Source organism: Oxyura jamaicensis, chromosome 30, assembly GCF_011077185.1.
Source record: "Oxyura jamaicensis isolate SHBP4307 breed ruddy duck chromosome 30, BPBGC_Ojam_1.0, whole genome shotgun sequence".
Taxonomy (NCBI): Eukaryota; Metazoa; Chordata; class Aves; order Anseriformes; family Anatidae; genus Oxyura; species Oxyura jamaicensis.
Window position 1 is genome coordinate 523,041 of NC_048921.1, and position 14,039 is coordinate 537,079.

Genomic DNA, 14,039 nt, shown 5'->3' on the forward strand with positions numbered 1-14,039 from the left:
GAACCACAGTCAGGACCCATCCCCGTGGCATGGGGACAGCAATGTTGGGACCCGTCCTCATGGCAGGGTGACACTGGGGTTGGGCCGTGTCCCGGTGGCAGGGGGACACTGCCCTCAGGCCGTATCCCGGGGGCAGGGGGATGCTGACACGCGGCTGATCCCCACGGCTCCCCCCCGCCCCATCCCCCACGGGTGATGCCAGCTGGGGGCCACCCACGGGAGACACGGGGGGGGAGAGCGCTCTGGGTACCCCCGGTGTGACACCGCCACGCGTGTCCCCCTCCCACGTGTGCCCCCCACCCACGCGGCGGTGTCACGTGCACCCTGCCGGCACGCGGCCCCCACGCGGGTTGTGCGCGCGCGTGCCCCTGGGGGGCGGGGCCCGCCGGCTGCCGCAGCCAATGGCGGCAGGGAAGGGGCGGGGCCAAGCGCCGTACTGGAGCCGTTGTGGCGACGCTGGAGGCTCGAGGCGGGGACGTCACGCCATTGGCCTAGGCAAGGTTCGGCCCTCCCCTCAGCTGGCCAATCAGAGCCCAGAACAAAGTGGTAACGCCTTCCCGCTAGGTCACGGTGGCGCCAACCAATCAGCGCTCTCCTTCCCCGGGGCCTTTGAGAAACCGCCGGCTGCGCGGCGATTGACACCAGCACCCGCCAATCGCCGCGGGGGCCGCCCTGTGGAACGCCAAGGGGGCGGTGAGCGACGTCCAGAGGCAGCCAATAGAAAACGCGAGTCGCGGGGAGGCCGGGCCAATGACGGCGGCGCGGAGGCGGGCGGTGGAGCCACGCCGACCAATAGGAGGCGGGGAGGCGGGGCGCTGCCGCCGTTACCGTCTGGCACAGGAGGCGGCGGCGGGCGGTGGTGCCGCCATCATGAGCTACTCAGGTGAGGGCGGCGGCGCAAGATGGCGGCGGGGGCGGCCCCCGGGGACCGGGAGACGGCTCCCGAGGGGGCCCTGAGGCAGCGGCGGCGGGGCTTTCCCGAGCTCCCCGGAACTCTGGGGCCCGAGGGGCGGAGGGGAACGGCCCCCGGAGCCGGCCTGCCGCCGCCGCCCTCCTGGCGCCGGGAGCCGGCGAAAGTGATAGAAAACGGGATGGTTTTGCCCGAATCCAGGAGATTTTTGCCCGAATCCGGGAGGTTTTCCCCGCTTTTTGCCCAAATTCAGGAGCTTTTCCCCCGATTTCGTTCAAATTCCCAGGTTTTCCCCGATTTTGCCCAAATTCCCCAGGTTTCCCCCCGATTTTGCCCAAATTCCTGAGATTTCCCTGTTTTTTTGCCCCAGTTCAGGAGGTTTTTGCCCAAATGTAGGAGGCTTTCCCTGTTTTTTTGCCCCGGTTCAGGAGGTTTTTGCTCAAACTCCCTGTTTTTGCCCAAATTCCTCAACTTTCTCCCCATTTTTGCATGGAGGGGAGTTTGCCATCTGGCTCCCCGTCAGGCTGCCCTGCTCCCTCCCTCGATTCCTGCTCTTTTTACATCTTTTACCCCTCCTCGAATCCTCCTCTCAGTTCTCCAGCGGCACAGGGGAAGCCAGGGCATGTCCCCCCTGTGTGACCGGCTTCACTTCACACCGTAGGGACACAAAAATACCCAATTCCTTTTATTTTTTGGAATAAGGAGTTTCCATTTGGTAGGGATCCCCCCTCCCCCCAAGTACCCGCAAGGCAGCGACGCCTTCCTCAAAGCTGCCGGCACCAAAGCTGCCGGCCGCTAATGAGACTAATTGGTTTTGTAATTATTGTTGGCTACTGATTTCCATCGGGTGACTCGGTCACTTGTGGCTCCTCAGGGGTCTCCCTCTCCTGAATTCTGCACCTTTCAGCTGCTTTCCCCCAAGGGCAGAGCACGGGAGGGCATTGAGAAGTGTTTCACCCCAAAAGGGCACCTGAATGTCAGGCCCAGGAGGCTCCAGGTTGGTCTACGATGGGATTAAAACTTCCTCAGTGAGTCCCGGTGCCACTTCTTAGGCTCCTGTTGGAGTGGCGTGGTTCCACGAGGGATGCCAGACATGGTGCTTTACCTACAAAATACTTGGCCATGGGGCTGACCCCCCTGGAAGCACGCACTGAGTGCTTTGGAAGCGATGGCAAAGGCGCGGCCTGGGAGGTTTGGTGTCCCAGCAAGGAGCGTGAGGCACGTGGCAACCTCAGGATGGGATTTGGGCATGTCCAGCCTGTAGCGGGTCCCTCCGTTCCCCTCCAAGGTCAAGCTTCCATCTCCAGCAAAAAGCTTTTGCTCTTCCCACTGGGGTCTCGCTAGGTTCAGAAATTGTTCAAAAATCAGTGTTTGCTGCCCTCAGTGCCAGGAACCCAGCTTGAACTTCAAGTTTTGCAAAATCTGAGCGAGGATGTTGCTTTCTATGGGCTGTGTCCTGCACGTCATTGCCAGGGTGATGTTTTGGGCCGGCTCGTTTCAGACTTGGCTTTTCAGGGTGTCACTCTTTTTCGCAGCAAGGTAACACGAATCTCTTCGGCTGCAATCAAACCGCAATAGATGAGCCTCTAACTGCTTTTTTTTTCTTTTCCAGGTTATGGAGACTGGAGCTCTGGAACAAACAGAGGTAAGTGTGGGAAATACTTGTGTAGTTTTCTGACAGATTGGTTTCTTAGTTTCAAATGTGTTTGCTGATCCTGTGGGAGACACGCTGAGGTCGGTGATGAACAAGAGTCCTGCTGTAGCATAGAACCCGTGTAGCCTCATGTCTTTCTATTTTTTTTTGCAGCTACTTTCTTTTATTTTAAAGTTCTTGTTGAACTCAATGACTTCTTTGCTGCTGTTCCTGATGCTGTGTGTGCGGGAAAACCTGTTCTAGAATTCCAAGCTACGTGCACACCTCTACAGGTGTGCCAACACATAAAAGGGACAGGGAAGAAAAGGCTAAATTTTAAGCCTTATCGGGCTTTTATCGGTTTTTGTTTGTTTAAATTCCCTGTGGTGATCGCAGTGGTGGTTTTGCATCTGAATTGAAATTAAAGCGTTAATAATGCAGAAATAAAAGCAGCGCATGTTTTGTTTCAGGGTATGAGGGGTACAGTTATGGCTACGGGTATGGGCAGGATAACTCGGGCAACTATGGCTATGGCATGGCCACCTCGAACTCCTGGGAAATGGGCAATTCAGACGTCGACATGAACCCCGACGCCTCCGGCGGTGCCAATGCTGACGGTGTCATAGTGAAGATGAACCAGCGCCTAGACATGGTGTCACACCTGGACACGGACACGATGCAAGGAGGACACTACGGCTCGGGTGGAGACAGGTGACTGCGGCGCTGGTGAAAGGTCTCATGCCCGGTCGGCATCGATGTTTTGCCAAAAAACCCGTCTTTGGTACTTAAAAGTCGAGTGTTTTCCACTAGTGGGGGAAACTTGATGTTCTTTAACAAGATTAAAAATAATCCTTCTCGTTCCCCTTCATGTTCTTGCTTAGGAACTTCTAGAGCAATATGAAGGGAAAAAGAGGCACTGTTTTGTAATTGCTCTGAGTTTAATTTACTAGCTTCGATTTACAGATTTCTTGCTACTTCAGTGATGTTTTTGTAGCCAATATTTCAGATATTCGGCTCTAGTTAACTCCTTGCTGGCTTTTATCAGTGTTTCAGTGCTAACAAACAAGATGCTTTCCACAAAGACTTCCCAGTATTAACTTGCTCTGTGAGCTTTGAGCCAGGCTTGAGTATTTCTGCAGAGCAGCTACATCTTACAGGTTTTTTTAAGGTACGATAATATATGAAACAAAGTAAAACTCGGAAGTAAATGTTAACAAAATATGTGACAGTTTTCTTCTGCATTCCTACGCTTGCAGAACCAAAGTTTCTCCAAAAACACATCAGTAACGCTACATCAAACCAGTCTGTTTTGGTCAGTCACTTGTTTTAACCACACAAAGTAGTTTTTGAGCAGGATTGCCAAATTATTCCTGGGATCCTTGTCTCTTCAAACATCGTTTGGGGCTTGTGAGCTTTAATCCTGTAGAGCGTGTGGCCGACACGCTGCTGCCTGTGTTTCTACCCATTTGGCATCGCTGTGCCGGAGGGTGATGGACTAGCAGCCTTGCTTTTATTAAAAGGTGAAAATTTCCCACTTCTGGCACATGAAGGAATGAGAAACACGATAAAAGCAAAGTAGATAATTCAGAGTGTTGACTCTGTTCTGTGATAGAGTAGGAGAGGAGCTGCTTGGGCTGCCTTGTCGCTGGACAGTGGCAGCTTGCCCTTGGAGACGGGAGGTTTTGGAGCCCCAACATCTTATCTCATATCAAATGGGGCCGCTTCAGAGCTCCCTTGGAGTGGAGATGAAGTCTTCCCCCCGATCTCTTCCTTATTTCCATGCTCACAAGGGCTGGTAGCTCGGTGTCTGAAGCCTGACGTGGTGCTGGGTTTGGGTTTTCTCCTCTCCGGTCGATGCAGGCATGCCCGTCTCTAATTCCAGCACGAAGGATGTGCCACCGCCGCTTGCAGTTTGAGTGCTGAACAACGTAAGGCGAAAAATCCTCTACGAGCTCCTTTCCTGGTGGGGAAAAAATCAATTAAAACCAGTTTTACGTGAGTTGTGGCACCTGTCAACTTCCCATTCAGGAAAACAGCCCCTGTGTGGACAGGAGGCTATTACGGGGGCAGCAGGAAAGGACAGAGTTTGTAATAAGCCTTTAATGATACCAAAGTCCTCCTTGAGCAGCTGATCCCACTGTTCCTGGGAGGATTTCTGGGCAGTGCAGGGGCTGAAGGGGATCTTGGCATGCTGCTGAGTAGCTCCTTGTTTCACTCCACTGCTCCCAACACTCGGAGCGGGGCTGTGTCTGTGCAGGGCTGGCAGTCCCTAGCCTCAGCTGAGGAGGGAACCTTTGGCCATCTTGGCATTTGGGGTGCTTCTAAACCAGCTCGGTCACTCCCAAAAGGGTGGCTCGAGGGCTCCCTGGCATCAGGTGTGTTTTGTTTTTTTCCTCCGGCACGTGTAGGGGTGTAACAGAAGTGTTACAGCTGCTAACCGCCCATGGCTGCTCTGTGCCGTGCCCCAGCCCCTGTCCCATACAGGGAGAGAAAAACCTGTGTTCCACGACACATCCGATGGTTAAAAAATCCCAAGAAAAATCTGTTCTGAAGGGTTTTGCTTGCTTAGCCTCCACCATTGTTTCTTGGTGGGCTCTAACGTACCACATCGGTGTTTCCTCGCCCGCAGGTACGATTCGTACGAGTCCTACGACTCACGGTCTTCCATGAATGACCGTGACCTCTACAGATCTGGCTACGACTACAACGAGGCTGAGCACGATAATGACAACGCCTACGACGGGCACTATGACGGCCCCTACGACGGGCATTACGAAGGGCACTACGACAGCTTCTATGGGAACCGCAGGGACCAGTACCATAACAGGGCACGGGACAACTTTGGCCAACGGGGTCAGAACTGGGCACGTGACGGGCACAATAACAGACCCATGGCCTCGTCCTACTCCGGGCGCATGGGTGGACAGTGGAACGAGCCGCCACAGGGGATGGGGGCGCGGGGCCTTGGCCCCCACGGCTCCTCCCGGCTGCCATCCCTCTTCTCCCACAACATCATCCCTGAACTCGGCATGTTCCAGGGCATGCGAGGCTTCTCGGGGAACATGCGCTTCGGAGGAGGCATGATGAAACAGCGCATGAGGAGGAACTGGAAAATGTGGGACTCGGACTTCAAAGTAAGTACTTATTGCAGTATCGTCCCGCCTGCTTAGTCTTGAGCTAAACATTTCCCAACAGACCCTACTGATGACTCCAAAATGTGCTTTGGGAAGTGGTAATGCGCAGTTCTGCATGTTACTGGCTTAGCTTCTTAGCTTTTTTTCTCTAAAGTAGACCAAGGCCCAGCCACAGAACAGTATTTGTTTGCACGATGCTTTAATCTAAAAACTTTGTTTCCTAAAGGTAGGAGAACATTGCTGTTATTTGGGGTTTAATCTGTTACGTTATAGAGGTGCTGCTGGTGAATTTTGTCCTGTCTGATCAGCTCTGCCCGTTGGAAACGTACCTGTGTGTGCAGGATGCTTATAAATGAGTAAATCATTAAAACTTGGCTATACATGAGTAAAATAAAACATTGCTGCATGAGGAGTGTGCTTGTCCTTACGTGGGGATTAACCTTTCTCTTCTTTTGCAGCAACAAAAGAAGAAAATGAAGAAAGACCCCACCACGAAGAAGCGAAAGCAAACCAACAGCTCCGACGAACCCGACTGCAAGGCAGCAAAGACGGATGGCTCTGATAACTCGGACTCTGACAATGGTAAGAGCAGCTTCACAGCTGTCTCAGTAGCAGCACAGAGCTGCCACTCTCGGTGTCTGGCACTTGACTCACTTTGCTGCGCCTTTTGTGCTGTGGTAAATTTGTTAGGGGGGATCTCAGCTGGGTTACTGCCTACACTGACTGCACTCTTCCTTTCAGAGGAGGGAACTGAAGGAGAATCAGGAGAAAAAGAGGAGAAAGAGGGTTCCAGAGGTGTAAGTAACTCTCGAAAACTTGTACTTGCTCATGATAAAAACCGCAGTCGGAGCGGTGCTGCAGCTAATGAGGGTGGGTTGCTGGGCTCCCGCGTTATTCCCAAACTGAGTAATGTGGTCAGTGGGGAAATGGATGGCAGCAAAAAAAAACCTGCCTGCGACGTGCTCTGGGATCCCTTGGCTGTGCTGGCTGCTAAGGGTCAGGTCTGCTGGAGGTGCTGTGCTTCTGTGCCATGCATGGAGCGCCTGGGGAGGGTTTGAGAGGAAAATGTTGAGGTAGCATACAGACATTCACTCTCTATAGGCTAATGCGTGAATTTGGAAGGCCTTAACATCCCGATGTTGCATTTTAGGAGGGGGAAGACGATGAAGGAAGAGACTCTGAGAAAGGTGAGTTGGTGTGCGTGCGTGGCAGCTCACAGAACAGTGCAAAGGGCTTGCGTGTGCTCTGAGGCTGCGTGCGGAGCATAACCCACCTCCAGCTGAGGGCTCTGATGTGGCCAGAGGGGATTTACAGCTAAACCTCTCAAGTTTATTCAGGCTCTTTCCGTTCTTAGAGGCTCGTTCCACTTGCTCTGTGGCCCCGCTGTCCCTTCTGGCTTGCTGTGTCTCGGTGACCCGAGCTGGACCTTTGCAGCTTTGTCCCAGAGGGTGCTTTTGGCTTCTGCAAATGCCCCAAAGTCTCCTGGGGATGCTGGGCTAAGTGCTAGTGGTGGGATACCACCAGGGAGAGCTGGCAGGTCTCGGCACGGGTGAGGCTTCGGTGGGAATGCATCACCAGGGCCAGTGGAGAGAGATGGGGCACAGTTCACCCACTCTTCAGGATGAGACCTGCCTGATCCCCACAGGGACAGGGGACTAGCTCCACTCTAACACCTGCATTCGGTCAGATGAATCCCATCCTTTGTGTCTGCTCAGGGATAAGGAAATGCTGTAAAAGCCCTGCTAGGGAGGAGCTGGAGCCCTTGCTCAAGGTAGGTTGGCCCTCTGGGGAAGCTGCTAGCTTGGGGTGTAGGGAACGGGATTCAATTTCTTGCCGTGCCATAGATTTGGGAAGTCATTGGGCTTGTGAAGGAGCACGGAGCTTTGCAGGCATGTCCCGCTTCATGGGGTAGTGGTGGAAGTGCTGAGCTAGCCAGAGGAGCAGGAGGGCTGGAAGGAGAGCTGCTTGCAAGATGTGTGCTGGGTCCTTGCTGCCCACGCTACTGATGGGGAGCTAAATTTGGGACTGCTCTGCTGCTGGAATGTGCCTGCGGGTGCGCTGGGGCGGGCAGACAGAGAAGCTGCTTCTCCATCTCAAAAATAATGGTGCTGTAAATTGGTTCCCCTTACCCATTTTTTTTTCCTGTTGCATTGCCAGTGTTCATTATGAGGCCGAAAACTCAGAGTGGGTGGCACTTAAAAATCAAACCCATAACCAATTAATTTAAAACCTGGTAAAACCAGAAAGAGTAAATGCCAATTAAAATAAAGGGTGAGGAAACAACTTCGGGTGTTGCTTTCACCCGTGCCACGTTCCCCAAACACACCAGATGGATGGCACCGTGGTGTAAATTGGGTGCATTTGTAATTGGCCAGAGGGAGGCACTGCAAGGGAGCAACTTCTTGACTCAGAGGTGTCTCTAGGCTGTGTATGTCGGTCGGGCCAACTACTAAACTTGTCCAGGGAAATTCTCTTTAATCAGGTGGTGTCCTCAAGTAGTGCCCTGAAATACACCCTGCTTTAAACACTTAGGTGCTTTAACAATTCAAGAAGAGATCAGTCAAATCAAACGCAAATTGCAGGCGGGCAAGAAAACTCAAGAGAGGCAAAAGAAGAGGCATCGGGATCGCATGGTAGAAAGGTAATGTCTCCCTCCTTTTATTACCTTTTTTTTCTTTTTTTTAAAGTGATGTTGCTTCCTTCTCTGCGAGGACAGTAGTAGTCGCAGCCTGGGTCCTTCCTTTTTTTCCTCCTTTTCCCAGTGCTTTGCTTGTTCCTCGCAGAAGCTGCTTTGCTCTCATACTAGTCACCTTGACTGTGACATTTGACATGTTGGTTGAGATGAACCTTGAAATTTTGGTTGCATCCTTCCATGCTGATACAGAAAAGGGAAAGTCTCTGGGGCATGTCCCACAAACGCTTAAAGGATTGACGTCTTGTATGAGAAGGGCTTTGTCTGCTCCCCATTAACTGTAGACCAAGGGAGTAGATCCAGTGAGCAAGTTTTTATAGAGCAGAGAGCTGGATTGGATTGAACATCCCTTCCGTTCACATCCAGCTGTCTCAACAGGATCCAGTTTGTTTGTTCCTTATGCAAATACCGGACCTTCTACGACGATGAGATGAACAGTCACCTCGAAAGTAAATTCCACAAGGAACACTTCAAGTTTGTTGGAACCAAACTGCCTCAACAAACAGCTGACTTTCTCCAGGTGAGCCTCCGGTTACGTTAATCCCCCAGATTTAAGAGGGTTTTTTGTTTTTTTTCTGTTATTATTTTGGAGAGGCTGAAAAGCTGCCGAAATGCCACTTCGAATTGAGCAGCATGTGAAGCTGCTAGAGGAGGTGGAGTTAAAGTTGGGCTAAAATACCAGAGCTGCTATTCCAGCTATGCCTTGACTGCCCTCTTGCTTTGAACAGGTCACTTAACTCTGGTCTTACTGGTTGCAGTGGCAGAAAATAGAGAAAATCCTTACCATGGGTTTTATGGCAAGAGTGGGTGATGGAAGTGCTCAAACACAGCACTAGTGTGGGACAACGTGCAGTTGGTTTTTGCAGGGCTTAGGGGATGAACAGGCTAGAGAGATGCATCTGAGAGGGGAGGGAAAGAAAGGACTTAACACAAATATTCTGCCTTACAGGAATATGTTGCTAATAAAACTAGGAAAACTGAAGAGCGCCGTAAAGCAATTGAAGACATTAATGCAGTTATTCAGCAGATTTATAGGGACCAAGATCTTACGCAAGGTGAGTTCCTTCCCAAGTGCATGGAAGAGAGTTCCTTTGTCACGTGTATTGGCTGCCTGGTCAAAAAAAACCTCTATAAATAGTTTAAAGGAAAAAAAAAAAAAGTGAAAATGGAAGGTTGTGAGTATGCAGCAGCCTGCTGGTGTCGCTGAAAAGTAAAACCTTCTTGTACGTTCAAGTGCACCGTCAGAAGCTTCAGGTTATTACCCAGCTCTGACAAAGCTGGCTAGATGATTAGCAGGCTGAAGAGACTTTTTTTCATGCTGATGCAGCTGCAGCTCACACTGCTCATCGTCGCGGTGTGTGGCCACACTTACATGTGAGCCACCAGCATTCTGCTAACTTGCCTCTGTGATGTGCTTTCCACTTGGCTCCTGTCCCTGTCCCTGGGAAGACTTCTCTGGATGCTGGTGGAGGTGTTGAAAATGAGTTTGTAATGCAGGCTGCAGGGAAATCTGGATCCCAGTGCAATCTGCCGAATGAATTCTGGCTTAATACCGTTCTTACCTTCCTTTCCAGATGTTGGCATGGAGCATTTTATTAAAAAGGTGGAGGCTGCTCACTGTGCTGCGTGTGACCTCTTCATCCCGATGCAGTACGGCATCATCCAGAAACACCTGAAGTCTCTTGATCACAACCACAATCGTAGGGTGAGCATGCATCCCATCTCAGGGGTTTTGTAGGGTTCAGCTGCAAGAACAGAGCCAAAATGTGGATGGGTTTGCTTCACCTTGTTCCTGAAACTAGGGAGAATTTTTCTTAATTATCTGCAGTGCACTCTGCTGTCATTGTTTCCCCACGTGTCAGCAGAATCAGAACGCACAGGCTTTAAACTTCAATACTCAGAGACTGAAAGCTGAAATAATCCCACCTGTGGAGCTGGGTGAAGTAAGCCACACCTCCTCAGAATCATAGAATCGCGTGGGGTGGAGGAGGACTTCAAGATAATAAAGTCCAACCTTCAATATGAACTGCTGAGTCCCATCACTAAGCCACGTCCTTTAGTTCCACGGCTACACGTCTCTTAAATACCTCCAGGGATGGGGACTCCCCTACTTCGTTGGGCAGCCCATTCCTCCCCAAGGGTCCCTCCTTGGCTGCGTGTTATTTATCTTTCCAAAGCTACATCCAGCACAGAATTTGGGAACACGCGTAAAACTGCAGATTTCTTAAATATTGTCGTCCTCTTCCCAAATTCCTGAGCGTGCTCTGGGCGGGTGCCACTGCAGGTTGTTTTCAGCTGTGGCTGTAATTTCTGGACTTGTCAGCTAATTCAGGCTAAAATCTAATTAGTGTGCTTTCTTTGTACTCCCTTGCAGGCCATGATGGAGCAGTCCAAGAAATCATCACTAGTAGTTGCAAGAAGTATTCTGAACAACAAACTAATCAGTAAGAAACTGGAGCGGTACCTGAAGGTAGGTATTTGCAGAGCAGCTCGGTGTTGGGTTAAGCAGGCAGCAATGCTGTTGTGCTGTTGGAAATGCGCAGTAGCTGCTGTTTGACTACAGACGGTGCTTTTTAGCTGAACCTCAGGGTAGTCTGGGGCATCCCGGTACCATGTCGGATCTCTGGTTGCTGTTGATCATCGAGCCTCTGCCGTGCAGGTGACTAAATGTCATCTGCCCCATGCGCTGCTCCTGAGGCCTCCAGCATGATGTCCTCATCACGCACACTTACGCAGAACTTGGTAGTCACTTAGTAGTGATTAAAAAAAACCAAAAACTTTCTGGAAGGGTTTGCATGTAGCTGGTGTGTATCTAGTGTGAGCTCCTCAGGTGTGATGTTAGCAGCTGGAGAGAAACCGTCAGCAGGCAAACATGTGTCTTCTCTTTCAGGGTGAGAATCCATTCACAGATGACCTAGAAGAAAAAGAGGAGCATGAGGAAGGAGAAGGGGGAACCAGTGGAAATGCAGAGGAAGAAACAGCAGAAGGAGCAGATGAAAACAAGGATGATGAAGAGAATTTGGAGGAAGAAAATCTAGATGACGAAAACAAGGTGGAGGAAAATCTAGATGACGAAAACAAGGTGGAGGAAAATCTAGATGACGAAAACAAGGTGGAGGAAAATGTAGACGATGAAAACGAGGATCCTGGAGAGAACCCAGAAGCAGAAGGAGCTAAAATTGAGGAGGAGCAAGAAGAACCAGGGACAGAAACAGAAACTGAGGCACAGCCCCAAGCACAAACAGACCTGGAGCCAGGTGCAGAAAACATGGAGGAGACTTTGCAACCAACAGATGAATCTGTCCACGAGGAAAAAGAGCAGCAGCCAGAAGGTGGGAAGGTAGAAGATGAGGATGAAGAAAGTGAGGAAGCTGCTGCTCAAGAGGATGAGGATGCTGAGTAAATAAAATGTTGGATGGGAAAGCTGATGTGTAAAAGACGTGACATCTTTTTTTTTAAAATTAAAAAAGCATAACTGTATCTGTGAATTTCATAGCACATTTTGAGTTACCATTCTACTAAACTCACTTAGGCAGTGGAAGCCTTTACCTGTAAGGTGATTTTGGAAAATAGATTTTTTTTTTTTTTTTTTTTTTTTTTACCAAATCTTCATTTTAGTACCTAGGTTTTGTGCAGTCTTTGTTTTTTAGATGGCTTTGTACTAGGAGAATTTCCTTTGAGCATGTGTACAAACCAGTGCTACATCACAATCTGGCAAATGAAATCTCTTCCCCTTGAAACTTTTGTATATTTAACTAAAATGTGGTTTGTCCCCTTAGGCTGTCTGTCTGGAAACATCAGAAGTCCGGTGCCAGGGTTTTAATTTCTACAGTGTACACTGTAAAGTTCTGCATAACTTCCATGTGACTGTAATATTCCTCCCGGTGTTTTAATGCAGAGCGAAACTAAGTAGTGTCAACGTTGTGTTGTTTGTAAAATGTTTTCATTTTGAGGTGAATGTTTTGGTGGGTGGAGATAAAGGACTACCCTGAGACTACCCCTGACTCTGCCTTAATTTCTGAAAGCGGAGATGAGCAGCAAGTAGAGCACCAAGAGGTGGAAGCGTCTAAATGAATGGCAGGGAACCGAGGACGGAAGTGACGAGCAGGACGTGCCCTGAGGGCGGAAGTAGCTCTGTGATTGGCTGGACCGTGAGAGCGCATGCGGCATCAGGGTGAGCCTTCCCTGAGGGCAGAAGCACTCCATGATTGGCTGGAAACGCAGAGCGGAAGTGCCATCACGGAGTGCCTTCTCTGTGGGCAGAAACGCTTCGTGATTGGCTGGGAACACAGGACGGAAGTGCAGCCAGTGCGTGCCTTCCCTGAGGGCGGAAACGCTCCATGATTGGCAGGGAAACTGAGGGCGGAAGTGGCGTGAAGGAGTGCCTTAACTGAAGGCAGAAACAATCCGAGATTTTCTCTCACAGGGCAGAAGTGACACAGGGCAGAAGTGACGTCAGGCAGTGCCTTAAAGACGGGCGGAAGCACTCTGTGATTGCTTCTGAGGAACCCAGGGCGGAAGTGGCGTGCAGGGCTTGCAGGTACTGAGGAGGGAAACGGTTTTTAGAGTTATAGAGTTATAACCCTAAAACCTAAACCCTAAAGCCTTAACCCTAAAAACCTGAAAAACCCTAACCCTAGAAACCATTATAACCCTAACCCTAAAAATCTGAAAAAGCCCCAACCCAAAAAACCGAACAACCCTAACGCAAAATCCCTTACAACCCTAACTGAAAAAAAAAAAAAAAAACTAAAGAACCCGAGAACTACACCTCCCGGCATGCTATGGGCACCCAACATGGCCGCGTTCCAGAAATGCAAAGAAATGTAGTCCTCGAACACAGGGCATCCTGGCGTCCATGTTGGGAGCCCGGGGAGTCCTGGGAGATGTAGTTCTCTGCCACTGGGCATCCGGGTGGCCGTATTGTATGCCCAGAACATGCTGGGAAATGTAGTTCTCGGGCATTGGAATCCCAGGCGGCCATGTTAGGGTTAGGGTAAGGGTTAGGGTTAGATCCGCGGGGGGCCTCTTAGGGTTAGGGGCCATTAGGGTTAGATCCGCCATTAGGGTTAGGGTCATTAGGGTTAGGGGTTAGGGTTTGGGGTTAGGGTTAGGGGTTTGGGTTAGAAGCGTTCCTCAGGTCTTGATATCCTTCTTGCTTTTTGCACTGGACAGCTTAGACAGGCAACTTGGTAGCCACGCCGAAGGTCCTAAATGCTCGTTTCATCATCGTAGGGCTGGTCTGAGCACTTCTTGACTTGCAGTCGCAGCTTAAAGTGCAGATGCGTTTCAGGTCTTGTGCGTCATACTCAGTTTCAGATCGCATCTGTTTCCATCCTCGCTGTTGCGGAAGTCACGTGGGCTTCATCAGGAGCTCTTGCTTGGGAATTCATTTCCGAAGTGTTTTTCTTATGGGGTTTGCAGTGCCCATCGTTCTGGTCTCTTGTCTTAAAGGCAGGCTATTTATGCCTCCATCATCCCAGTTCTGGCAGTTGCTTCCAGTCGCAGGTCGTGGCATTTGAGTCTCTCCTTGGGTCTGCTGCAGAGCACCTGTTCTGACTTGCTGTTGCTGCAGGGCTTCCCTCTGGGAGTCTTTTTTATTCTTTTTTTTTTGGGGGGGGCGGGGGGGGCAGGCTTGTGTTCCGTGTTTTGTTCGTAACGTTTGTAGTG

General features: G+C 50.6%; 1 protein-coding gene and 1 long non-coding RNA gene across 6 annotated transcripts in view; both read left to right on the plus strand.

Moving 5' to 3' along the window:
* Nucleotides 1–735: 735 nt before the first annotated feature.
* On the plus strand, nt 736–12,362 carry AKAP8L (A-kinase anchoring protein 8 like). Of its 5 annotated transcripts, none has more exons than XM_035308730.1 (14): nt 736–883; nt 2,523–2,555; nt 3,014–3,254; nt 5,173–5,677; nt 6,136–6,259; nt 6,419–6,474; nt 6,828–6,864; nt 8,210–8,318; nt 8,736–8,889; nt 9,319–9,424; nt 9,944–10,074; nt 10,744–10,839; nt 11,260–11,451; nt 11,485–12,362. In XM_035308730.1, the coding sequence occupies exons 1-14, from the start codon at nt 751–753 to the stop codon at nt 11,770–11,772; spliced, it is 2,205 nt and encodes a 734-aa protein (XP_035164621.1). In that variant the 5' UTR covers nt 736–750; the 3' UTR covers nt 11,773–12,362. The 5 variants fall into 5 exon arrangements, with proteins under 5 accessions (XP_035164621.1, XP_035164620.1, XP_035164617.1 ...); XM_035308729.1 differs by having other exon boundaries at nt 11,260–11,407; nt 11,438–12,362; XM_035308726.1 differs by having other exon boundaries at nt 11,260–12,362.
* Nucleotides 12,363–12,850: 488 nt separating this feature from the next.
* The window catches only part of LOC118155455, a 1,835-nt gene continuing 646 nt past the window's right edge, over nt 12,851–14,039 (plus strand). Inside the window, exon 1 of the long non-coding RNA XR_004745892.1 lies at nt 12,851–12,909. This is a non-coding gene — a long non-coding RNA (uncharacterized LOC118155455). The remainder of the gene's footprint in view (nt 12,910–14,039) is intronic.